Genomic DNA, 27,320 nt, shown 5'->3' on the forward strand with positions numbered 1-27,320 from the left:
TCTAGAAAGGTGTGTTGTGGGGGGTGCAGCTCTGCCAATGCACTTTTGTAGTGTAGACCTGCCCTGAGTATCTTTCTCAGAAGAGCTCTGTGTAAGCTTGCAAGCTTGTCTCTCTCATCAACAGAATCTGGTCCAATACAAGACATTCCCTCACCCACCTTGTCTCTCTAATCTCCTTGGATCGACACAGCTACAACAACACTGCATATCACAGCCAATGTCAGCTGGAGAAAAGAAGAGATATTGCTGCATGACTGATGAAGAAAACCTTTTGCTGTCGGGGTGCATATCCTCGAGACTGGGCTTCTGTCATCTGCAGGAGCTTGTGCCCCCTGCTCTTCCCCTCTAATCCACTTTGGGTGGCACAGCATGGAAGCCAGGGCAGAATTTTTACTTTGTTCATATTCTTATACTGTGCCCATCACTGGGGTATCTGGCTGTATGGACTGATGCACCAGTCTAGCTGTGGTTGCTACACTGATGAATGAAGTCTCTGCAGGAAGGTATGGACTTCATGGCAGGTGGCCAGAGAGCATGCAGAGTGATGGGAGCACTGCTTTTGTTTACATGGAGAGAAGGACAAGGTCAGACGGGCCTCTTGCCTTCACAATGCACGGAACAAATGGATCCATTCTCTGTATGGGGATTTGCCTTTGACTTTGAATCACTGTGAAAGTCATTTAATTAGTGGAACAAAATAAAGAATATGTGGTATGTTGTTCTTATATTTAAATGGTCTGTGCGGAGCCCTGTTGGGATGTGAGGGGAGGAGGAGGGGAAGATGATTATTATACAAGTCAGTCTGGAATTTCTGAGTCCTGGACTTGTGTCTGGTTCGAACTAGGTCACCGGGCAGCTGTCCTGAGTTAGTGCTGGCCTGCCATTTGGTGCTAATATTGCTCTGAACTTATTATCCTTCTACCCAGATTTGACAAGTAAGTCTGAAAAGGAGGAAGGAAAACAAATAGAGATGCTTGGAAGGACAAAGGGTATCACGAGCTACAGAAATGGTTTGTACTGACCCCTCACCTGAGCCAGCTGCGGTTGGCTGACTGACTCTACTGGTTTCCCAGCCGGGATAAATGATAGCACGAGCATTATTCTCTGCAAGCCAGCATGCTGATCCTAAACCACAGAAAGATAAAGGGAGTGGAGGTTGTCATTTTCTTTCTGTCCAGGGCTCCTGAGTGGTGCTAAATGCCGTGGCTCTGCACTTCAGATTCTAACACCAGATTGCAAAACCCAGATTCCCGCCTGGATGGCTCTAATTAATAGCTTGTGATAATCTGTCTCTGATTGAGTTAGAACCTAGCACTGGGTGGATCCCTGCCCCCTAATGAAAGTCCGGATTTCTTATAGACAATGATAAAAAGGCATATACATTATAGGAATATAATGGTTTTACACTACCTACAGCTGTGGATTTTCTCACTTTATGACAAATATGAGGCACTTCAAAAAAACAGAAGACACTCACTATATTTTACATTATTTTCTGGTACATGGGTCCCTGTGGGCTGCCTAGAAATCCATTAGCAAGAAATGTAAAGATGCTTAAAGGCATTTACCCAGATTAGCTGCCTTTATTTAGTCAAGGATCTTTCCTATGATTACATTAAAAGCTGAAGAGCTGCTGTGAAACATTTATGCTACAGAGATTCCAAAGAATGCAAGGAGAGCGTACATCTGACCGTAAAGTAGGCCATTAAAAACAAATGGATTGCACTGATTGCTTTTATTTCCAGTTCAACACCACAGAAGGTACAAAGAGTTAATCCTTGTTGTGAGAATTTTCCTTTGGAGCCTGCAGTCAGGACCCCTGCTGCCTTTATCATGGGATTTATGAGCTAGTTTGACATTAACTTTTATTTTAGCTATGACTTCTGTCATTGAACTGTGAGAAAAGAATGCCAGTAATTAGCTGGCACTGTCACCAGCCCGTGAGGGTGCATTTATTGAGGTAGTACTATACCCTCTTGGAGACCTAGGGGTAGACCCCTCAGAACATGTCTTGGGGTTGTGGATTCGGAAGATTTGCAGATTTGTGGGCTGATTGTTTAAACGCTCCTAATTTTTCATCATTCCAAGTTGACATATTTACTTCATGCCAAATAAATTAATAGATTATTCCTGTCCTCTGGCAGTTTTACTGATGCCCTTCAATCCCGATCTGCATCACCTCTGGCTACTCCCATCCTGGGCCATGCCCACACAGCCCCAAGAGTGCCCCTGAGTCTAGACCTGCAGTCCCCCCTATTATTTCAGCACAAGCCCTCCCATCCCACAGCTCTGCCAATGCACCTGACCTACTTGCAGCACCCTCTGCTTTTCCAGATTCCAGCTCTTTCGAGCAGAGAGGGGAATCTGTGCTGGAGTCTGTTGATTGTGTGACATGCACAAAAGAGCACTAAGAAGACATGTGACTAATTAATTTACCCGTGTGAACAAAACCTTTTGAGTCCAGAAGGGAAAGTGCAGATGCAAACCCACCACAACATCAAGACTTCAGTTTCTCTGTAGTCTCTCTCTCTCTTCAAGGGCATCTCCTCCACTACACATTAAAGCCTATGTCCTCCCAGTTCCCTTACCCTTTATCCTAAAAACTCATTTGTCAGCAAAAGAAAAAAGTTTTGTTTCTTGGTCCAGCTGTGCCCATTCTCCCACCAAGTCTTCCAGCTCTTTATCTCAGGAATTGATGGGCATGGAATCTGATCCTTTGTCCTTGGTGTTTCTATCGATTTTTTTTTTGTCATGAGGGTTATTTTCACTGCATTTCAAAACATCTTTCTGTCTCCAATTACAGCAGCTAATATCTCAGGGAATTATAGAGGTGCGGTTCCTGCCAGCCCCATGTCTGCTGAGTTTCAGGGTAGTCCTTTGCTCTGTTCTGGAGTTTGAAGCAGGGATCACCAATGACAATCAAAACACTTTCATTGCTGTTACCTGGAACTATCCCAGTGCTGGGCAGTGGAAATCATAAAGGTGGCAGAGCTGTGTGTGTATGACAGGAGTGACCAGAAAACCCAGAAATTCTTTTCTAAGAGCGTTTCCCACCCAAAACTAAGAGCCTCTGTTTATAAAAATGTCTCTGTGCTCCCGTCAGCCCAGCAGCACCTTTATTCCCTCCTTCTGGCCAGAGAAAGACTAATGAGCTCAATACCCCAGCACACCATGATGCTCCAGAAACTAATTAAAACACCTCTGGCTGTTCTAACATTAAGTCTTTACAGATGCCTGGAATAATGTTGTAGCCAAATGGAAAAGTTTTTATTTGATTAGCACGATGCATGTGACGCTGGAAAAATACCCCAAACATTGAAACCTCCCCACACATCTGAAATACACTCCACTGTGAAATGAAATAAATGTACATGCCTCCCCTGGGTCTTCTTGTTGTGAATGAAACTATCCCAGTGGTCTATATTGATTTGGTACATGACATTAATACCTTTCATTGTACCAGAAGCATGAGCCCCTGCATGAATATTAAATGGCAAGCTGTTGTGCCCCAGAGGCTGCTACGGGAGATCCTATATATTACAGCATGTGAGTCATGTGTCATATTAGAGCAATCTAGTTTTAAAGGGCATCTTTCAAGCACAAACTAGCTTTTTCCTACACTTGACTGATCACACAAATAACTACGATTAAAGGTCAAGTGCCTGGGTTTTTCTATTTTACTCCTTAAAAATTTATATGCGAAAGAAAACCTAGAAGTTAACATAGCATGAAATTGTTATGCAGTTATGAGTCTTTAACGACAACTAAATATCACTTTGTTCCTGGGTGGCTTGAAATATCTCCTGTAGTGATGGGTCACTTTTGCTGGTTTTCACTTGAGGAAGGTTATAAATAAATGCTGTCTTTTGCTTCCCTGAGCAGCAATGTGATAGAAGGAGAACTCTGGGAATATGAACTCCATGCCCTTCATCAGCTGATAAAGGCCTCACACCTTCAGACACACCTGGGATTTTTTAAAAGACTTTTTGCTTTGCCCTTTGTTGTTCAGGACCTAGGCATGCTCCTGAAGATGGGTAAATTGCAAGCACCATCAGAGCTCTGCCCAAACAGCAGAAAGAAAAGTAACAAATAAGCAATGATTTTCTTGTGGCTTAACCTCAGCACAGAACAAAGGTAGCAACAACAGTTGCAGGGAGGCTGAGGGATGACGGGAGATACCATAACTGCCTATTTGGGCCTGAAATATCCTGCAGGGCCATTTATTACTGAGCTGGGTGTGTGAAGTATCACATTACAGCACTCCCCCTCCTCAGATCTGTCAAACTAACATTCAACTCCATGTCTGAACAGAAACGTTTAAGGCTGAATGGAGGGATTGGTAGGGGACTCTGGTGCTTTGGAGATGGAGGTTAGAGCTGACAGGTGTGGAAATCAAATGATAACACTAGAGAGATTTATACTCCTCGAATCTAATGGCTAATCCTCTTTGTGCTTGAAAAATGTTTCCTCATTTCAGTAGAATGGTCATGACAGCAGTGGACTCTTGTTCTTAGCTGACCAGGAGCCTCAGGCTGCTGGCAGATTTATACTGAGTGCAACGCGTCCGACACCCTTCAGGAGCAAACGTGCTTTGGTTTTTAATTTGGTTTTGGAGACTGAGGGTCTTATTGATCATGTTACAGAAATAAAGGACTTTCAGTTTTAAACCTGCAGATAGACTCTGTTCAGGATTTAGGCCCCAATCCTGCAAAGATGCTCACACATGGTTAGCTCTATTCACATGAGCAGTCCCATTCATTTCAGGAACAGGGTGCCCAGTAACTGGATCACGAGGCATGGATGTAGCGGCAATTACCAGATCCAATTCATCTTACTCTAGGATAGGGACTAACAAATCATGCATCCGATGAAGTGAGCTGTAGCGCACGAAAGGTTATGCTCAAATAAATTTGTGAGTCTGTAAGATGCCACAAGTACTCCTGTTCTTTTTGCGGATACAGACTAACACGGCTGCTACTCTGAAACTTTACTCTAGGATGTGTACCTTTGAGTCTGACTGGCAGCAGTCTTCAATGTGTGAGTCATTGCAGGATCTAGGCTTTAGTGCCTAACATTTTAGAAATATTTACACTGAGTGAATTGTTGTTGGCACAAACTGCTGCCCCCCCCCCCCCCACATGCCTCTTTCCCCATCAGGTTTTGACTGGGCATTTTAATTTTTTTCTGAACCCAGTTTAGACACTGCTGCATCACCACCTGCCTCACATCTGGGCATTGGCTGAGCCAAGTCTCTATCACAGACACAGAGGTACAATGTAGTGAATCATTACTGGCTTTCAGCCTTTTTCAGAATAGCAGCCGTGTTAGTCTGTATTCGCAAAAAGAAAAGGAGTACCTGTGACACCTTAGAGACTAACAAATTTATTTGAGCATAAGCTTTTGTGAGCTACAGCTCACTTCAAGCGAATGCATTCGAATGCATCCGATGAAGTGAGCTGTAGCGAACGAAAGCTTATGCTCAAATAAATTTGTGAGTCTCTAAGGTACCACAAGTACTCCTTTTCTTTCAGCCTTTTGTATCCAGAGACATTGGCCGGTGGGGTGTCTCTCTACTACTTCCCCTCGCACTTGCCAAGCCAGGCTTGGATCCCTCACTTCCTCTTTGCTGTCTAAATCCCCCTTTGAAAGGACTGATCTAATCAGAGAAGAAGGTGGTTGATGGGCTTCCTATCTACAAGCAGCAGGGAGTCAGAACAGTAGAGTTCAGCCCACTATCTAGCTACACATCTTTGCTTTGTGAAGGGCTGCTCAGGAAGCAGCATCTCCCAGTCACACTGCGTCACTCAGGGCCTCAACATTTGCATCCCAAACTAGCTGTCAGGGGGGGTTACACTTGACTGTACAAATTCACGAGGAAGTAAGTAAATGTTCCTGAGTAATTAAGGACAAACCCCTTAGTCTTTATATTTTGCAGTCTCAGATTAAAGGGCTCCTGGGCGTGCGAGGGTTACATCAATTTCATATAAAACATAAAGAAAAGGAGTACTTGTGGCACCTTAGAGACTAACAAATTTATTAGAGCATAAGCTTTCGTGAGCTACAGCTCACTTCATCGGATGGATCTCTATTTGTTAGTCTCTAAGGTGCCACAAGTACTCCTTTTCTTTTTGCGAATACAGACTAACATGGCTGCTACTCTGAAACATATAAAACACAGCACTAGCAAACGAACAGCCTGGTACTCTGGTGTGTATGAGCTCCACTGCGCATTCTGAAATCATAAACAAACAAGGCAACAGACCCTCCGCAGCCACGCTCTGAGCGAGAGCTTCTCTTGGGGGGAGTGAACACCGAGGAACAACCAGAGCTAGCGCCGCACTTCTCTTTTGTAATGTGCTGGGGAGGCTCTAATTCACCACAGCTGACCCAGCCTGGCTACCGTCACAATCACTGTGCTCAGTGCACGCAGGCCTGCTCGTTCGCCGGCTCTTTCCTTGCTGGCCCCAGGACTGGCTCTATACAGCCCTACAGTATGTCCATGCAATACTTGTGTTGCATTTCAAATTTCCTTCAATTCATCTTAAATATGTTGCAATTTAGTCTAGAATGTCCTCCAAGGGAAAAAAAATCTCAAATTATACGGCAAAGAAATTAATGGGAAACAATGCAATGCGGTCACTGTTTCTACAGGGCCTCTGAGGTTGTATGCTCAGTGCTAGTGAGCCAGGAGAGGGATCCATCACTCACGCAAATCATCAGAAACTCTACTGCTTCCTGTAGAGTCACCATGTGAATTTGCAACATGCTCATAGAAAATTTGTGCATTTTCTTTTGGAATCAGGGGACAGTGAAAAGATTTACATTATTATTATAGAAACATACTAAGAAAAATAGCTTGGAATGGTTTTGTCTTTGTGGGAGATGAGAGAAACAAATCCATTGTTTCCCACTTTTGAAAGCCGAGTCCCCCTTCAAGAAAATCCTAGCCACAGCCCTCTTTAAATTCACCCTGTTAGGAGGCAGCATGGGGGAAACTAGCTCTACTACTGTACTACATCCCCCTGGCTACTCCTCTGTGCCCCATGCTGGTCCAGTCTATTCAGACAGCACAGAGAGCTTTTCTGCTTGCATAGTCCTGGTGGAACTGTAAATTGACCATAACCCAAAACAGCTGTTTGAAATTCATGTCTCTGTAGCTTTCCCTATTAACTTAGCTATACATACATTTTCAAAAAACACTGTTTGGGTTGAAAGAGGACTGATTACAACCAAGGAAAGTATAACATAAGGATTGCACCATCAGACCCCAGATCTTGCATGAAGCGCTATTGACTTAAAATAAATATTCAAACCCTTGCACCGCTTATTAGCAGGGTTACATAAAGAGCAGCTCTGCATTTATACACTAGCACTAACAACACAGCTTTCATTAGGCATATTTATTAATATTATTAGGAATACAGTGTTCTGTAACTCAGGCTCAAGGCATATTTTAATATGACTGCAATAACCATATCAAATTAATCCAATTTATTATGACACGCAGAACTGAGTCTGACTGGTAACAAGCTGAGAAGCCAATCAAAATCCTGTCTGATATCTGGGGATCTTAGTGAGTCTGACTCTAGGGTGACACAAGAGTAGTGTTCTTTTTACAGTTTACTATTAGAAACCTAAGAGACTTACTATTTAACAACAAATATTGCCTAGCTTCTTATGGTTAATTTGATTTTCTAGTCCTGCTCCTCTTTATTGTTCAAAAGCAGAGATAGGCAAAAACTGGAGCTACTCTGGGGTTTTGGACGAATGGAGAAAAGATTCAACTCTCTTCCCTTACTTCTGGGTTTGATTTTGCAAAATAAAATCCTGACTCCACACTTTTTGTAGATTACCCATTTGCTAATTTTTCATTAACTGCACCAGGGAGCTGAGCTCATTCAGTGGAGAGGGCCAAATTACATTTTTAATTAGGGTTGATGCGCTGTGACTATAAGGACATATAGTACCCTCCACAGTAGATTTCCCAATGATACTGAGGGCAAACTATGACCCTGACGTTGTAATTTGATTTTTAGGACCACTGATATTTCTGCCCTTTGTTTAAGTGTCCACTTATGTGTGGGTCTGAAGTAACCGTGCATATGAATTACACAGGCAGCTGAAAGCCGTTCTGTATGCACAATTGTCCATCTATGTTTCTAGGATCCCGGGATGTAGCCATTAGGCTTCAGAATCACAAACTCATCAGCATGAATAGGAGACGCTCACATCTTTCAGAGATGTTGCAATTGCATCACTCTGAACAGCACAATGACACCCCCCCCCCCCAACCTACAGGGAAGGCTTTGGACTTGGCTCTAAACTGCTCCCCCTGCCCAGAACCTGACATCCCAGAGCCCTCTAAATCCCCAGCCCTATGGAGTGGCTACATCCCACAGCAACTCTGAGCCACAGGCCTCCAAATTCCAGTACAGATCCCTGAGCCCCCCAGGTCCTCCCCAGCACTCCCAGCTCCCCCCAAGCCCCCCAGCTCAATCTGAGTCCACCAGCCCTCTCAACTCTGCTAATCCCAGAGCTCCCCCAGTTCCCCCAACCCCAAAGTCCCAGTATTTCCAGATCTCCACATCCAAGAACCCCCCAAGCCAGCCCTGCTCCCCCAGCACTCTCAGAACTCCCCAATCCCAGCACTCCCCGCCCCCCCAACGCCAGAGCCCTCCCCCCAGCGCCAGAGCCAGCGCTCCCCGCCCCCCAACGCCAGAGCCCTCCCCCCCAGCACTCCCCACCCCCCAACGCCAGAGCCCTCCCCCCCAATGCCAGAGCCCTCCCCCCAGCGCTCCCCGCCCCCCCAACGCCAGAGCCCTCCCCCCAGCGCCAGAGCCAGCGCTCCCCACCCCCCAACGCCAGAGCCCTCCCCCCCAGCACTCCCCACCCCCCAACGCCAGAGCCCTCCCCCCCAGCACTCCCCGCCCCCCAACGCCAGAGCCCTCCCCCCCAATGCCAGAGCCCTCCCCCCAGCGCTCCCCGCCCCCCCAGCGCCAGAGCCCTCCCCCCCAGCGCCAGAGCCAGCGCTCCCCGCCCCCCCAGCGCCAGAGCCCTCCCCCCCAGCGCCAGAGCCAGCGCTCCCCGCCCCCCCCAGCGCCAGAGCCAGCGCTCCCCGCCCCCCCCCGCGCCAGAGCCCTCCCCCCCAGCGCCAGAGCCAGCGCTCCCCGCCCCCCCAGCGCCAGAGCCCTCCCCCCCAGCGCCAGAGCCAGCGCTCCCCGCCCCCCCCAGGCGCCAGACGCAGCGCTCCCCGCCCCCCCAGCGCCAGAAGCCCCCTCCCCCCAGCGCCAGAGCCACAGCGCCCTCCCCGCCCCCCCCCCGCGCCCAGAAGCCCCTCCCCCCAGCGCTCCCCGCCCCCCCCAGCGCCAGAGCCCTCCCCCCAGCGCTCCCCGCCCCCCCCAGCGCCAGAGCCCTCCCCCCAGCGCTCCCCGCCCCCCCCCAGCGCCAGAGCCCTCCCCCCCAGCGCTCCCCGCCCCCCCAGCGCCAGAGCCCTCCCCCCCAGCGCTCCCCGCCCCCCCAGCGCCAGAGCCCTCCCCCCAGCGCTCCCCGCCCCCCCAACGCCAGAGCCCTCCCCCCAGCGCTCCCCGCCCCCCAACGCCAGAGCCCTCCCCCCAGCACTCCCCGCCCCCCAACGCCAGAGCCAGCGCTCCCCGCCCCCCAGCACTCCCCGCCCCCCAGCGCCAGAGCCCTCCCCCCCAGCGCTCCCCGCCCCCCCCCAGCGCCAGAGCCCCCCCCCCAGCACTGCCTACTCCCCTTCCCCTAGCGCCTGCCCCACCGAGGCGGGCCCCGCACAGCCCCCGGCCCGGGGCAGGTTAACCGCGGGGAGGGGAATGAACCCCACGTTCAACCTTAAAACAGACCGCGCAGGCTCCACCCTCGGCTCCGCCCCTCACTTGTTATTGGCTGGTAGGGAGACCCGCCCCCGCATGCCCCCTTCTCTGAATGGCTGCTGGGCTCCCTTGGCCACGCCCGTCCCTCCGGCGTAGCTATTGGGCTCCTCTCCCCGCCCCCACCCCTTGCGTGCGGCCGCGCCCCCAACCGCTTTGCCCCTGCCGCACCCCGCGTCGTGAATGGCTGTTCCCCATCCTCGCCCCGCCCTTCCAGAGCGCCTGTCGCTGTGATTGGCCGGTGCCGACCCTCGCCACGCCCCCTCCCGCTCTGCTCTGCCCCTCGCCGCGCGTGGCCGCCCCTGCCTCCGCCCCCGGCCCCCATTGGCCCGGCTGCCGGGGGGGCGGGGCGCGCGCCCAGGCGAGCGGGCTCGGCGGCCGGGCGGGCGGCCGGGATGAGGGCGGCGGCGGCGGCAGCTGGAGCCGCGCGGAGTCGGCAGCACCATGGAGACGGGCGGAGGCGGCTTCCTTGTGCTGCTGCTGCTGCTGCTGCTGCTGCTGCCGCCGCCCGGGGCCGCCGCCGAGGAGGGTGAGTCCGGCCGGGGGGCGAGCTGGGGTGCAGGGGATCCGAGACGCGGGCAGGGGCAATGTGTGGGGGGGAGGGGGCAGTGTGGGGGGGAGGGCAGGGGCAATGTGTGGGGGGGAGGGGGCAGGGGCAATGTGTGGGGGGGAGGGGGCAGGGGCAATGTGGAGGAGAGGGTGAGTAGGGGTAGCGTGTGGGATGGGTGGGGAAGGGGCAATGGGAGGAGGGAGGGTTGTGACAGCGAGTATCTGTGTGGGTGGGAGGATTGATTGTCATTGAGCCATGAGCTGGGCTCTGACACGAACATCTTCAACCTTCCTGTGCCCCATGTGGTTCCTCCCAGCCTCCCGAGGAGGGTCCTTTGCCAAAACAGGGTCCTTTGCATTGAAGAGAGGGGAACAGTTTGGGGATGAGGCGATGGAGACTTGGGGGATACGATGAATGAAGAGTTTCTGCTATCTGCATATAAATAAAGTGTTTCCAGCATGTTTATAAATAGTTGTTGTTGTAAATTGCATTTCCTGAGTGTCCCTATAAACAGCAGCTAGTCCTCATCCTCCTTTCCCTTCCCCTGAGCAGAGAGGAGGATAGCTGGAGGCTGGGATCAGGGGAGTGGAGTCTGCAAGAAGCCTTTCTTTCTGTGGGGAGTCTGTCCTGGACTCAGGTTGCTCATCCCTTCCCTCTAGACTCGGTGCCTGGTCCCTTTCTATCTTATGCCTGGAGATTCCTTGCACAGATCATTCTCTTTGGCACGTGCAGCTTTACAAGGAACCCCTGGTTTTTCGTGCTAGTTTTGTATGCTATGTGAAGAGAAAAGGCAGAATGGGGAAAAGCAAGCAGGTTGCTCAAAAAATCAACAGCTTGGAGGGTACACATGTTTCTCAGTCTGCCTCCAAGATCCAAAACCTCCGCAGACTATTATTCTGGCTGTGTGAACTCCTCCTGGTTCATAATGGGATCAGTATCTAAAGAGAACATATATAATGCGAAATCATGGTAGAGCTGTCAATTTGTGGTTGTAAAGATGTGAATTTTTAGTATTGTACTTGTGCTATTTTGGGGACAATAGAACATGTGACAGTAGGTGAGTTTTATTAGGCTGTGCAGGTTTCAGAGTAGCAGCCGTGTTAGTCTGTATTCGCAAAAAGAAAAGGAGTACCCGTGGCACCTTAGAGACTAACAAATTTATTAGAGCATAAGCTTTCGTGAGCTACAGCTCACTTCATCGGATGCGTGAGCTGTAGCTCACGAAAGCTTATGCTCTAATAAATTTGTTAGTCTCTAAGGTGCCACGGGTACTCCTAGGCTGTGCAGTTATCTTTCCTTTCTTAATTGACAGAATAACACAGAGAGACAAGGTGGGTGAGGTAATACCTTTTATTGGACCAACTTCTATTGGTGAGAGAGGCAAGGGTTTGAGCTTACACAGAGCTCTTCCTCAGATCTGGCCTGAAGAACGGAATAACATAGAGGCTACAGCCAGAGATGGGAAAAGGTTGGAGTGTAGTCTGGCCAAATCGGTGAATTTTCACTTCCTCTGTCCCTGGATCTATAAACATCTAATTTAGCTGAGAGAGGTGTGTCGCTTAAAGATTTGGACAGCAGTTTTATGGTTTCCAGGAACAAAGAATCGAAAGCTTCCATCCTTGTCTGATTAATTCTTACTGTGTTTGCTGGGTTGTAATCCTATCACTTAAGGAGAGTGTAGAAGATGGACATCTGGTGATGTGAACAGTAGAGTCACTACTAACTCTAAATTCCAGGGCAGACTGGCTGACATTGTGGATAATCTGGTAAACTAAACCATATAGATTGTGTACCTTATGTACAATTGTCATTCAGGTGAACTAACATGAGGTACTAGTATAGAGCTTGTAATTAGTGCTGTAACCAGTCTGTCCTTGTATTATTGGTGAATAATGCACTAAGTGAGAACATGATATATGACTTAGGCCCTATGTGATAAAAGTTCATAATTCAGGTAGCTATTGCAAGTTCTGCAATATGTTGTTGCTTGACTGGAGTTTTTTTCCTCTTTGCTATGCACGTGTATAGTTGGAGAAAAGTTCTGCTTTTCTGTGGTATGCTGAAGTTAATTTAGAGTCCCAAAATTCTCCTGTTTACATGACTAGAATATTCTCTGGAATGGAAACTCTAGATTCAATTCCTTTTCCTTTCTTGAATTAATCCAGAGGAGATCCTGGTAATAAAGTCTCATCAAGTGTAGTTTGTTTTGACTTGAAATCCTATTTCTGGCTGCTAATTTCCTGTATGTCTAGGTGCCACGTGACTGCTATTGCATTAAACTGCCCGACATGGCTTTGTTTTGTGTTGAAAAGCGTGAACTGCTGCTTCTGTTTCCATTGCCATTGCAATGTGGGTTCTCTGGAATCCTACACTTCAGAGCATCCTTCATTATAGGTTCCCTTTTGGCTTACAAAAAATGCCCCATGGATATTGTGTGCGGTTCCCCATCTGGTCACTTACCCAGCTGTGTATTTATCTGTAGATAGACACACAAGCTTGCCAACACTGGCTGCCGCCTCCAGGTGTTGAATAGATTACCAAGAGCAATGCTACTGACAGTGGATCTCACTGGAACTCTGCTGAGAGACTGAGTGTGCCCACCTCTGGGATGGGACAGTATCTGATAAAAATACACAACTCTGAGATTGGAGAGGGGGAAGGAAAGTGAACTCCTGTAGGTTGAGCTTGTGCTTGCTGTACTAAATTTATCCTGAGGCTTCAACCTTCTCTCTAATCCCCCCCATCCGTCTGCCCTTACCTCTGCTTACCTCAACTGCTGCCCCTTCTTCATACTTTTGGGTGATGATGCTCCCTATGTCTGGAAAGACCCTCACTCCCCCCCGTGCTCTTCATCACTGACCTCCCCTCCTGGACTGTCTTCTCCTCCTCCTAGCTCAGGCTTTGCTTAAAAGTATTTGAATAGATCAGATTTACTTCCCTCAGTTCCGCCTCTGTAAAGAGTGATGATAATCCTTCCTTTCTTGATGGTAAATTCTTCAGGGCAGGAGCTGTCCCATGCTAAGCTTGTGCAGTGCCCCGCACAGCAGGGCCTTTTACTCCTATTGTAATACTAATAACTGGCTTATATTTTAAGCTTCTTACCTTCTCCCTGTATCTATCACGGCTGTGTTCTATGCTTATCTTCTTTAGAAAGAGATGTCCTTGGGGCAGTGACCCTCTCCTGCAATCCCTGAAAAATGCTGTGCAAAGCTCTGATGCTGCATTAATGGTTAACGATACAAATAACAGGATGCATGTTGAAGCTGTATTGAAAAGTGTGGTTCTGTCTAAGTGCTGTGATCACCTGGAAATTCTTGCTGGCAAGTTCCCTTTCTTTACACTTGATTACACAGCAGCTCTCTGAACTTGCCTTCTGGAGATGCTTAAAAATGTCCTAGGAGGAAAACTCGGATAGGCTGACTTTGTTCTAGGCTCATGTCTCTCACCCCTCTACCACCTTCCTGCTTTGCTTTCACACTCAAAACCATTGAATTCAATCTGTCTATAGTGTATTGATCTGCTCTCTGCAATATTTTTCATTCAAATAAAGCAGGCAAATAAAAGGCTAGGAGTTCATATACTTTTTTTTCTAAATGAGCCCAGTGAAGCTTAATTTAACAGCCTTTGCATTTCTGAAGAGCTGTAGTTAAAATACACTAGGGTCACTAGTGTTGCTGAAATTCCCATTCACACCATGAAGATGGTGCTCAGTGTTGCACTGTGGTGTGAAGTGGCCCAAGCCCTAGAGAATGCTAAGTGTTGTTGTCAATGTTCTATCTAGAAATGGCATGGCAAGCTTGGTTTCTTTCCCCATTCTGCTTCCTGCTTTCTGATTACGTTGCACTCTGCTTTTCCCCCAACATGGAGCTCTGTGCTCATGTTGGCCTGTGCTTTCCACTTGCATGGTTGTAGTGATGGGTAGTGGTTTGATTTATCACTGATTGATCAATCTATTCTGTCCTGCATGTGCTCGCTGCATTTACAAATTCCCATGGGGGAGAGGAGCCAGGACTCCTCTGAATGTCTGCGCCATTCCCTTCACAGCAGAAGGCCTTAGCGTGGGAGGCTGGACAGTGAATCTAAGATCTGACACTTTATTCCTGGAAGAGCTACCATGCAACCATTTGGATCCGAGAGCTGTTGCTTTTAAAGACATGACCTGCTCCGCTGTACAGTAGTCTTCAGAATGCTACTTATTCTGTGGCGTTCAGATTTGGCTTAGAAATCTTGTGCAATCTGTGCCTATAGTGTGGTTTGCTTGAAAGGAAATGTTGAGTTCTCACTGTAACAGCAACCTGGCCTCTCCTGCCGTTGTAGGTGAAATGCACTCCTTTTGTAACTAAGAAGCAGTGGGGGACTTTCACATGCAGGAGCTGAATCCTAATCCTGGACTGTGTGAAGTTTCTCAGACTGAGAAGCAGTCCCTACACTATTGAGAACGTTCCTGCATTGGGTTGCTCTGTTTCTTCTAGGACCATAGAAGAGTTGGCCACAATTGCTTTTGTTCAGTAGATGAAAACAAAGTTGAGCCCTGGTCTTGACCCCCCCTTTCTGTTCTGTGCAGCAAACCCTGATCCTGGCTGCATGGTAGAATTTGCCCATGGTGAATTCTGGGGGAGGGAAGCTCCCTCTTTGAAGTTAAAAAGTTCCTGGTGGTTTCAGTGCATCACAGTGTCACTGTTCTAGCCTTCTCTCTTTCCTCTTGCCCCTTTCACAATTCATCCATGCCTAAAATACTGTATTGGTGCCCCAAATCTTATAGCGCTGTCCTTGCCACAATATCCCTCTGGGAGTGTGGTGGAAGGATCGGAGTCTGAACACAGTCCACCAAGAAAGCTTACGGTACGTGGATAGAAACATGCTGAAAGCCCAGCTGGATCTGGTGGTTGTGTGGTTGCAATGTTCATATTAACAAAGCCTGATTTAAACCTTGATCTGCAATTAAAATGACCCCCAACATCAAGCTGCATTGCTGGTTTTCATCCAAGATCATTTGACTGAACACTCTGGCTCATTTGAGACGGCTCCTCTGCCTGTCTTCCCCTCTCAGTAATTAGGGCAGGTGCAGTCCCTTGGAATAAGGCAGTTTACTGTCTGCCAGCCTTGTATGTTTTTAGCTCTGCTTCACTCTAGTGACGCCCTTTGGCGACTGCAGCTTTTTCATTCCAAGTGATCCCACTGATTGCACCTATTTAGTTCCTGACATGGGTTGCATTGACCTTGCCTGTTAGCCTCTGTCAGCTCCAACCTTTTGCTTTTCCTCTAGGAGCCTGAGGAATTTGAAAGTTTCTGTTTACACAACTCAGCTTTATGGGTAGGGAGACCAAAGAATGATGGTTTGAAATGCAGTGGTGTTGTAACTTTGTCGGTCCCAGTATGTTAGAGAGACCAGGTGGGTGAGGTAATAGCTTTTATTGGACCAACCTCTGTTGGTGAGAGATTTCAGAGTAGCAGCCGTGTTAGTCTGTATTCGCAAAAAGAAAAGGAGTACTTGTGGCACCTTAGAGACTAACAAATTTATTAGAGCATAAGCTTTCGTGAGCTACAGCTCACTTCAGCTTACACAGAGCTCTTCTTCTGGGAAACTCGTTGATGAATTGATCATAGAATCATAGAATCATAGAATATCAGGGTTGGAAGGGACCCCAGAAGGTCATCTAGTCCAACCCCCTGCTCAAAGCAGGACCAAGTCCCAGTTAAATCATCCCAGCTAGGGCTTTGTCAAGCCTGACCTTAAAAACCTCTAAGGAAGGAGATTCTACCACCTCCCTAGGTAACGCATTCCAGTGTTTCACCACCCTCTTAGTGAAAAAGTTTTTCCTAATATCCAATCTAAACCTTCCCCATTGCAACTTGAGACCATTACTCCTCGTTCTGTCATCTGCTACCATTGAGAACAGTCTAGAGCCATCCTCTTTGAAACCCCCTTTCAGGTAGTTGAAAGCAGCTATCAAATCCCCCCTCATTCTTCTCTTCTGCAGACTAAACAATCCCAGCTCCCTCAGCCTCTCCTCATAAGTCATGTGCTCTAGACCCCTAATCATTTTCGTTGCCCTTCGTTGTACTCTTTCCAATTTATCCACATCCTTCCTGTAGTGTGGGGCCCAAAACTGGACACAGTACTCCAGATGAGGCCTCACCAGTGTCGAATAGAGGGGAACGATCACGTCCCTCGATCTGCTCGCTATGCCCCTACTTATACAACCCAAAATGCCATTGGCCTTCTTGGCAACAAGGGCACACTGCTGACTCATATCCAGCTTCTCGTCCACTGTCACCCCTAGGTCCTTTTCCGCAGAACTGCTGCCGAGCCATTCGGTCCCTAGTCTGTAGCGGTGCATTGGATTCTTCCATCCTAAGTGCAGGACCCTGCATTTATCCTTATTGAACCTCATTAGATTTCTTTTGGCCCAATCCTCCAATTTGTCTAGGTCCTTCTGTATCCTATCCCTCCCCTCCAGCGTATCTACCACTCCTCCCAGTTTGGTATCATCCGCAAATTTGCTGAGAGTGCAATCCACACCATCCTCCAGATCATTTATGAAGATATTGAACAAAACGGGCCCCAGGACCGACCCCTGGGGCACTCCACTTGACACCGGCTGCCAACTAGACATGGAGCCAACTAGACATGGATCATAATGCTCCTTTCTTGCCTTTGAGTCTATAAATCAAGGAGTCCTACGCTGACTGTGCTCTGGGATTGCTTTCATATTTAATGAAATAAATACCATGTCTAACTCATCTGCAGAATTTGGCATCACAGTGCTATGGAGCCTAGAGAGCATTGCTGCAGGATTTCGACCCTAGTGTACCATTGTGTACACAGAGCCATGTATGTTACACGGTGGTATCCCTACATTCCTGCTCATTGTTGGAAAGCTACTGAACTTTCACAGATTTCAGAGGGTAGCCATGTCAGTCTATATCAGAAAAAAAACCGAGGAGTACTTGTGGCACTTTAGAGACTAACACATTTATTTGGGCATAAGCTTTCGTGGGCTAAAAACCACTTCATTAGATGCATGCCTTTCACAGTGGCTTCACAATGAACTGGAAAATGAAAGGATTTTGCCCAGTGTGCTAATTTAATTTCCTAGACACCTGCCTGTCTTTCTGGGTGTCCTCTCTCGCTTTCCTGGGGTGATATGTACTTGATATCACTATTCCCTTCTTGGCTTGCCCTATCTTTTTGCCACACTCCTTAGATGTCCAGGAGACCGAACCACTTGCCTTGAGAGGAAAAGAGCTTGAATGAATGTTGTTAGCAAGGGATGAATGGAATCCAACAGAATAAACTGATTCTTAGTCTCTTAGATGATCTTAGATGATGATTATCAAGAGAGTTTATATGCCTGTGTCTTCAAGATGTGTTTTTCAACAAGAGCCTGCTTATTACCCGGATATATAAGGAATCTACAGGCAGATGAGACTCTGAAAGGCAGAAGAGAAAAATAGAGAGAGAAGAGTGACACTCAAGTGTTTAACTGACATACAAGAATTTTAAGGAACCCCTGCAGCACTTCAATCATCAGATTCCTAAGGCCTGCCAGGGATTCTCATCCTTCTACAACTCCCGTAACCAGACATTAGCATCAATTCAGTCATCCGGGGCTGAGTTCAGGTGTGCTAGGTATAGTGCTGCACAGAGCTCTACCAAACATGGGCAGAGCTAAGTTGACCTTGACTATGTATTCTGCCTGGCAGTCCAGGAATTGTCAGTGTTAACCCTTTACAGTCTCTGTCCCAAGCCCACACCTTCAGGCATAGCTGTACTCTGTCTGGACCAATAGCTCCATCTCAGCCAAGACAAAGAAATTTTGAGTATCAATCTTGAGCTGTGACAGTTTCATGGCACCAGAGACCCAGGGGCCAGTCTGATAAAGGAGGTTTCATTCTTCTGTTCAGATGTGTCTCAGCCATTGCTATTACATTGTGATAAAGTGCCCTCCTCCAGCATCTGCAAATCCTTCATAGAGTAAGTTAGTGGGAGCAGACACAGTTACAGCAAGGCTTACGGTTTAAAATAATAGACCATCATAAAAGTAGTTTATTGCATCAATATGGAGGTTTTCACACGCTCCGGTTTTTGCAGAGTAAGAGCTCTAACTATTCAGCTCCACTGATTTCACAAATTAAACAGAGTTGCCATCCCTTGTGCTGCATCAGAGAGCAGGGTTATTTTTATTCAATCTAATACAGCTCGTAGGTCAACTCAAGCTCCCTCTTTGCAGGAGAGAGTTAGCATTGTACAGCCAGAAGCAGTAGTGGGGGAGAATCACTGTCCTCTTAACCCCCAAGCAAAACAGAGGAAAGTTGAAAACCTCTATTGCAGTTAGCCCCATGAATGAGCCACCCACACAATGGACTGTGCTCCCAGCTGACTGGAAACTCAAGAAATTGGAACAGCGTCTCCGTGCAAACCTACTTAATTGGCCTTCTAGTAGGAATATCCCAGTGCATTTCTCTCAAAGCGGGTTGTCACTTAGATGGTTTGAGCTCCTGGGCCCAACTATCCCCAAACAGAATACCTGCAGCTCCTGCTAGAGCCAACCTCCCAGCGACCAGGGGTCATAGTTAGATACTTGAGTGTCACTCTTCTCTCTGGATTTTTCTCTTCTACCTTTCAGTGTCTCAGACATCTGTCTGCAGATTCCTTATACATCTGGTTCATAAGGAAGCTCTTGTTCAAGCACACATTTCGAAGACATTGGTATATAAACTCTGTCCTCAGGAGGCTGCCCAACATGCTAGGGGGCTTGATGATCATCATTGAGAGATTGAATCAGTTTATTTTATTGGATTCCACTAGTCCCTCGCTTGACAACAACGTTCATTTGAGCTCTGTTGCTCTGGGGATGAGGGCATCTGTTTCCTGACCTCCAAAGGAGTGTGATTGTAGGAGAGGGAATGCCAATCCAATAAGTTAGCAAGTATTTAACAACTCTGGTGCTCAATTAAATTCGGGAGTTGGTGCCATAGCAACTGTTACGGTATGGCTTAGCTTTCTCTGTGCTGAGCTGGTCAGAGAGTTTGAGGCCAGAAAGGACCCAAGATCATTTAGTCTGACTTCATGCATGGCTCAGGCCACCAACGCCCACACGCTAAACTCAACAACCAAAATTAGGCCAAATTATCACAGCCCACAGGAGACTACACTGTTATGTGCCGCAAGCAGAGAATAGGAGGGACTGAGGTGCACCAAAGCCCGAGACGCATTCAGTTGGCAGGGAATTGATTGAGAGAGAGACCTGGATAATCCTGGCAAGTGACCCTTGCCCCATGCTTCAGAGGAAAGCAAAAAAAAACCCTCAGATCACAGTCAGTCTGACTTGGGAGCAATCCATTAGACCCTGAGCATGTCAGCAAGAACCAACGAGGCAAGTATCTGAGAGAGAATGCTTGCCTGCCCACCCATCCGGTGTTCTACCTCCAGCCAGGGCCATCTCAGAAGAAGAACAAAAAGCTTGCTCCAGAATACATTGGGGGGAGGGGGAGAAATCCCTTCCTGACCCCTGCAGGTAACCAGCTAAGTCCTGGAGCATGAGATTTTTAGGAACATAAGGCATGAACCAGAAGAGACCCCAAAGGCAGCTGACCCCTGCTTTCCCCCCAATCACAAGCAACCCTGCCATCAGGGCCAGATTAATGCAGGGGCTTTAGGGGCTGCAGCCCAGGGCCTTGGGCTAAAGGGGGCCCCGCATAAATAAATCCATAATTATATACAATTCAGTGGTCACCAACCTATCGATCCTGGAGCCTCTGGCTCTGCCAATGGGAGCTGTGGGGGTGGCACTTGCGGGTGCACGCAGCGCAGAGAGACACGCTGTCTCCCTCTCCTCCTCCCCCTCTCCTGCCAGGGGCGTGCAGAGATGTGCCGGCAGCCACATGCTTCTGGGAGTGGCATGGGGGTATGGCAGGCAGCCTGCCTGAGCCCTGTTGTGTTGCTGGCCGGGAGCCACCTGTGACAAGTGCCTCCCAGCCAGAGGCTGCACCTCGCACCCCCTCCTGCACCCCAACCCTCTGCCCCAGCCTGGAGCCCCCTCCTGCACCCAAACTCCCTCCCCAAAAGAAACTAATATTACAGCTGTTCTAAGGTAAGACGTAGGCTATTTTGAATTAACTATATTCTACATGTTTTAAGACTGAAATGTAACCACAGAACGGCTTTATGTTAATTAAAAGGCAAGTTTAGTATAGCGTTAGTAGCCTTGATGCCATAATTGTGATCATTTTATTTTAATTTAGGAAGAAGACTTGTATACAGGGGCCCCACACAATCTAATAGCCCCGGGCCCACAGGAGAGTTAATCTGGCCCTGCTTGCTATATAATCCCACTCTGATTTGTTCAGAATTTAAGTACCAGGTTGTATTAGATAGGAAGTATCAGGTTCTAAGTGCTGGGGAAGCTGCTGCTTGTGTGTAGGTTCTGCAAAGTACATAATGCAGCCAAAGTGTGGGATGGAATTTAGGTCTGGCGTTCTGGCATGCTGTGTGCTTTACCTGGCAAACTAGGTAAAGTAGGTTGGTCAGAAAGACCTGGAGCTCTTGCGGAACCTGGCTGCACAGTCCCTTGAACAAGCAGCTTGAAGATACCTTTGGAGTCCCTGTTATAAAGTTACCTGGTGGATGTGGTGCACCCTGTGATACTTGAATTAGCCAGCAGAGCATGCTGAACGACACTGCCATCGGCTGGCCAGCTGGTATTCAGAGAGCATTCAGTCTTCAGCAGACCGCTGAGCTCCCATTGCCCTGTGGGGACTCCAGGAAGAAGGAATGACTGTGTATACGGTTAACCTTCTGCTCTGCCAAATACATGCAGTCAGTGCTCCCCATGGGGCTCAGTTACTGAGGCAGGTAATCTTGGTAGCGCAGACACCTGAGCTTCACTTGAATCCATGCACGCTGACAGGCGATAATAAACTCTCCTGAAATTGAGAAATCCAAGAATTCAGCATCAAACGATTTATAAATGATGTGATTTTTCCAAAACATCCCTTTGTATTTTTCCAAATATTACAACACTGGCCATCTCTGTCTCTCTAGGTTCATGTTCTATGACAAGCTAAATGTTCTCTGAAATAAAGCAGAATTTTCTGCACCTTGGGGTGTTCAGTAGCCCATGGATGAGTGGGAAGAATGGAGCTGCAGCCTAATGCAAGGGGAAGGATGGGCAGGATAAAACATGTGGGATGCAGGCTTCTGGGACTCCCACCCTGTCTCTCTGCTTGGCACACTTCAGAACTAGTGTCAATGCCTATGGGACGGTATTAAGAGCAGGCATGCATCTGGGATTTTGGAGGGTGAAAGGTAGATCGTATGGTTTGAGAGGGGAAGGAGGGTCAGGGAGCAGCTAAAGCAACAGTGTGGGATACTGGGGTCTGAGAAAGCTCCCGCTTGTTCCTGTGGCTAGGAGCCCTGGGGCTCGGGACATGGAGTTGTGGTGTGTACGAGAAGATGGAGTCAAGGAGCACAGAGGACTGTACCCAGAGTGGCCCCACAGAGACTTCTGGGACTTAAATTTACTGTACTTGTTACTCCACTGCAGCTCTGAACGCTGATTTGCATATGCCTGCTTTCTTAGCTACTGTGCAGTGGTAGCACTAAGAAGAGATTTGAAATCTCAGTACTTTCCTGTCATGTTGTGGTGCTGGCAAGGAGCAAACGAGCGCTTTGCTGTGCTTTGAGAAACATGCTTAATTGCCACTCCACCAGGAAACAATATTTGAACATCTCATTAGCTTTTAAGGCCTCTCTTGTATGTGTTTTTATTCTCTTATCCAGATGTGCATATATTTGCTTAATTTTTCTATTAAGCTTCAGTAGCAAAAACATCTGTCTCTTTGGTCTTTGGAGATAGTCTCTCCCAGGGGATCTCTCTTCAAATGGCAGCACAAGTGGATTTTATAAATATAATTTAAAAGGGCAAATAATTAATTTTGTAAAGTATTAATTGCTCCTTTGAGAGCTCCCTAATACAATCATGGCGTTCTGTTACCTGATATCAGATCTGATCAATCAGCGGGTCCCTTGGAGAGGGGATTACGTATTCCATTACATTTCAGTTACTATACAGCTAAATGGACTGCATACAAATTTGCCTAGCAGGTACGATGGTGTGTTGCAAATATGGAGCTCAGCAGCATTGCCTATTGGTTGAAGCATGTGGTGCAGGAAGGAGAGAATCTAGCTTCTGTTCCTGGCTCTAGAACAAACACGATGTGCCTTGGAGAAGTCTCTTCCAGTTGTCGGCTGAGCGTGACACCCACTTAGGTCTGACATACTTGAATTTATTCATTCAAACCTTTGTTTGAACCAGAAGCATGCCTTGGGATTGCAATTACTATTAAAATAATGAATGACAGATATACAGAAAAAGACAATGGCCAGCTATTTTCTCCTGGGGCATCAGCGAGTCACAATGGGTTTCTCCTACAAAGCTCTGACAATCTATCCTGTATTATGCGCATCCAAATTGCGTATTCATTAGTTCTCTTCCAATCACCATTAAGTATCATGAATATTGCATATCTTATGTAACTCATACAGTACACATGTAAACTTTAATTGGCATAACTTCTGTTTATCTTAGCTATTTTCCTGTGGTTATTTCTCTTATCTAATTGCTTTATTACCATTGATCATGTAAATTTGGCCAGGTCACTTTGACCCTTTACTCTGTGTAGGGACTTTTTACCTGTTTTTCTCTAATTGTCTCTTGGCAGTACATTTTGCATATCTGTTGTCCCAATAACTCCCTTCAGTTTATGTAATATCTGTGGTCAAAACATCCCCTTTGTCCTATGCAGCCTCGGCTGTAAGCAAGTTTGCTGACTAGGAATACACTCGGGTCACACACAGCTGAAGCCAGCCAGTCAGTACAAACATCACCTTCGTCTGTCCAAACTTACTCATTGGATGCAACTTGTAGCACTTCTCATGACCTTCTTTGCCTCTGTTTTTTCATCTGTAAGGCGAGGACAATGTGCTCCTCCCAGGGATGATGTGTGGCTTCATTCATTACTGCTTGTAGAGTGCTTTTGAGGCCTTCAGTAGAAAGGTGCTAGAGGACAATGAGTTGTTCGTGTAAATTGTGTGGCGGTCCGCATTATTAACTGTTTTCCTTGTTAGCCTCTGTGTCTGTCACACTTTGTTGCAGTTAAATCTAAAGCAGCCCAGAGTAACACAGTTGAGGCAGGGAAGAAAACCTGTGGGGCTTCCTTTTCACCCTCCACCCATCTCTTCCCCAAACCCCTTTTACTTCTAATACTATAAGACTCCGTTATGGGCATGTAATGATCCTGCTGGCTGGGTCATCCATGGGGAGTGAACCCAAGATCTGTGGATTTAAGAGCATGAGCAGGTGTTGCCAGAACTCCAGGTCTGTGTCTATTAGCCTGGAGGTAACAGCAGCCTTATACCTACCCATGCCGAACCCCGAAAGGGACACAGAGCCAAACTATGTTAACATGGGTTATGTGCAGATGAAATCTGGATCTTTTGCCTAATAATCCCCCTGGAATTGTGGGTACACTGAGATCGCTAGAGTATGTCTTGCTGACATTTTTAACCACAAAGAGCTCTGTCTGGAGAGGGCAGAAGAGTGTCTTAAAAAAGTGATGTGAAAACTGAGTCTCCTCTCCTTCCTCCCACCTCCCCAAATCAGAAACCCCTGATCCTAGAAGAAGAAACTGGCTGCCAGTGACTTGCTCTTGCGGTCCGTTTTTTAAATTGTCATTCATTTGTTGAGGGTTTTTATTCATCGCTCTAGATTTTAAAATAACGAATGCCCCATTACTGGGCTATTTGGTGATTATGTAAATAGTCCCACGAGTGTGGTGAATAATAATAATAATTCCTCTAAACTCAATTGCGATCTGGATATACAGGTGCTTCATTTGCACATTCTCAGCTTGAAATGAAGCTGCGGACCGTGAAATGCAGGGAGGGAGGGAGGTTATTTGCGAGAAGTACTGGTTTTGTCAGAATTTGTTACTGTAAATAATTTCAGCATAGCTGTAATCCACTCTACTATAATGTAGGAAAAGAGCATTATCTGAACTGTGGCCAGTGGATTGTGGCCAATTTGATTGGGCTCTGGAGTAAAATGTGTGGTCTGCATTGTAACAAACACCCTGCTGCAAATGAATGATTTGAGGATGGAGAGAGCCAAGGTTTGTTTTCATTTCACTCTGAACTTCACTTCATACAGATTATATTTCTTTTAAGTATTGCTCATTGTGCTGTCCAGAAACAGCCCTGTCTCTCAATTTGCTGCTCAGATACTGAGAAGCTAATGCTGCTAAGCACCATTGGTAGTGATCAGCTGAATTTATGAAGTGGTACAATATGGTGGGTATGGCAGGGGGCATAGCAAATGGCCAAATCAGCAGTATTATCATTTGATGGAAGAACTAGCATCTGCTAGGAAAGCACAGCAGAGGCTGGCAATTGAAGGTTCACAGATAACTAAACTCGATGGTGGGGGGGAATTCTGCATGTGAATTAAAACTTCTTTGATTCTATGGAAACCGAAGCCCTGAGCCCCCTCCCACATGCCCAAATTGCTGCTGCTGGTCCAGGCTGCTGCAGAACTCATGGAGGTCACGGAATCCATGACTTCCACGGCCTCTGTGACAGACATGCAGCCTTACTCGTGAGGGAATCCGTAAGGAAAAAAAACATTTTAATTATTATCTGTTAACTGAATAAACAAGCTACCCTCTGTTCGTCTGTGACGGAAGTTATAGCCATAAATTCCTGAGAACTCAGTATCTTCATTGTATCCGTTTAAATGTTTGAGTCTTTATATTCCAAAGTGGGTGTTAAAAATGAACATTTTAATGACTATTGTTGATAGTCTCTTCCAATAAAAGGCCCATGTGCCACACATACACCCGTGAAATATTTATCACTGTGATAAAAATGCAGATGGTTCCAGCCTATTATTTTTGACATGAGCCTGTAGGAGATTAGCCTTTATACCCTGTTAGTTTTAGAGGGAATCCCACTGCAGAGAGATGGGGTCTTTATGACTTTCAGAGGGAGGAGTGAGTTTGACCCTGCCTCTCTCGGGGTACTCTGCCAAGAGACCTGGTTCACTTCTACTCTGGAATAAATGAATGACTTGGTATATCCCCGGCATGGAAACTACAGCTATTGAGAGTAGAAAAGACCTGCTGGGTCATCTCGACCGTCCCAGGATCTGTCCCTGCTGGTGACCTGTGGTGTTTGGCCATTACATAGGGGAATCGAAGTGGGCGTTTATATTTAGTGTAAAACGATATCTAGTATCTGAGGCCTGGTGGTGGCAACGGTGCATTTGGAAAAGGCAGCACCATTTTCCAGTGTGTCGGAAACTGACCTCGCCTAACCCCTTCTGAGTAACTTGGATCAGAAACTGGGGAAATTTCCAGCAATTCTGCCGTTGTAAAGGTTTTGATGTTTTGATGTTTGTAAAGTGGAACACCGTGCTTTGCTCCAAGGAGCCGGGTGGGCTAACCTGACCTAATCTCAAGCATTAAAGTCAATTTCAATGTGGTATTTAATGTCAAGTGGGAGTAGTACTGAAAATCACTTGTTGTAATGTCATGATATTTCTAGATCAGACTTACACATGTGAGTCATGTGGCTGATATTTTGGTTGTAGTATGAAGGGCTGTGTTGCAAGGCACTACACAGAGGCCAATGCTTAGCTGTCTTTAGCTAGCTAAAGATTTTTCTACTAGTACCCATCCCCATGGTATCTGAGCGTTTTGAACTTCTGGGATGAAAGCTGTGCCTCATTGAAGTTAGTGGGACTTTTGCCATGACCTCAGTGACACCAGCATTTCTCCACTGAGATGTAATTGTGCGCTATAATGTGTATCCTGGGGTGGTTCTTGCCACTGTAAAATAGACCACCCTCATAGCTATGATTACAGGATAGCTGGGTAGGGCTGCTGAAGTTTGGTGAGGCAGCTCTACCATCATTGATTTGTCAGAGGTGCACAGGAAAGATTGTAGAAATGAGATTAAAGACTCCACCTTAGCAGTACAGTACAGACCCGTTTACACGCGAATCCGCTGAACATGTGGTAGCGCTATGCCTCCCAGTGCTACCTATTTAACACGCGGTACAGGAAGTCGCTATGTAGCGCTACAGTTTGCTCACTGACATAGCAATCGACAGGAAGTGCAGAGCGGAAACATGTTGTAAGTCTTTACCGCTGACGGGGAGGGGGAAGGGGCAGCAACGTTAAAGCGCTGCCGCGGCAAAGGACCCTGCAGCGCTTTAAGGTCCCTGTCCCTTTTGCCCCCGTTGGCCGCTGACAGGTGGGGGGGGCAAAGGGAGCAGCTGCCCTGGGGCCGGCGATTTAAAATGGCCTGGGACTCCGGACACTGCTACCGCAGGAGTGGTGTTGGGAACCCTGAGCCCTTTAAATTACCACGGGAACCCCGGGCAGCGTGGACCAGGTGGCCTGGAAGGGCTGGCTGGGGGTGCTGACCCCTAGCTCCGCCCCTTCTGCTGGAAGCCCTGCCCCTTCCAGGGGCCAGAGCTGGTCCTGCCCCATACCGGTAAGTGTCCTGAGTTACTTTCACTCCTGTGTAGTAGTAGTAGTAATGTTTTTATTAGATTACGCATTTGAGTTTATATCCTTGCAAAGCGCCATTAACAGATAGGCCTGCAGTATTTGGGACGCTATTTCAGCATGGCCCTCTTAACCCGTGGTCTGTTAACACGCGGTTGTGACGGCTTGACTCCCGACATCTGCGCGTAAACGGGGCTGTACTGTAGTAAGTTCTTGAACTTAACAGCTCTCAATTCACTTACATGTTTGTAACAAAATATTGGATGGTCTGTTCCCTGTCTTTCTCGCCCCACCTGCCCCACGTTCAGGGC

The 27,320-nt window shown here is 47.4% G+C and overlaps 1 protein-coding gene across 6 annotated transcripts in view; it reads left to right on the forward strand.

The window, feature by feature from the left end:
- The first annotated feature begins 10,253 nt into the window (after positions 1 to 10,253).
- EPHA10 (EPH receptor A10) overlaps positions 10,254 to 27,320 on the forward strand; it is a 113,803-nt gene continuing 96,736 nt past the window's right edge. For all 6 annotated transcript variants that reach the window (XM_038377567.2, XM_043505876.1, XM_038377568.2 and 3 more), the window contains exon 1: positions 10,254 to 10,416. In XM_038377567.2, coding sequence (XP_038233495.1) covers positions 10,332 to 10,416 — 85 coding nt within the window. In that variant the 5' untranslated portion in view covers positions 10,254 to 10,331. The remainder of the gene's footprint in view (positions 10,417 to 27,320) is intronic.

This window comes from Dermochelys coriacea, chromosome 19 (genome assembly GCF_009764565.3).
Source record: "Dermochelys coriacea isolate rDerCor1 chromosome 19, rDerCor1.pri.v4, whole genome shotgun sequence".
Taxonomy (NCBI): domain Eukaryota; kingdom Metazoa; phylum Chordata; order Testudines; family Dermochelyidae; genus Dermochelys; species Dermochelys coriacea.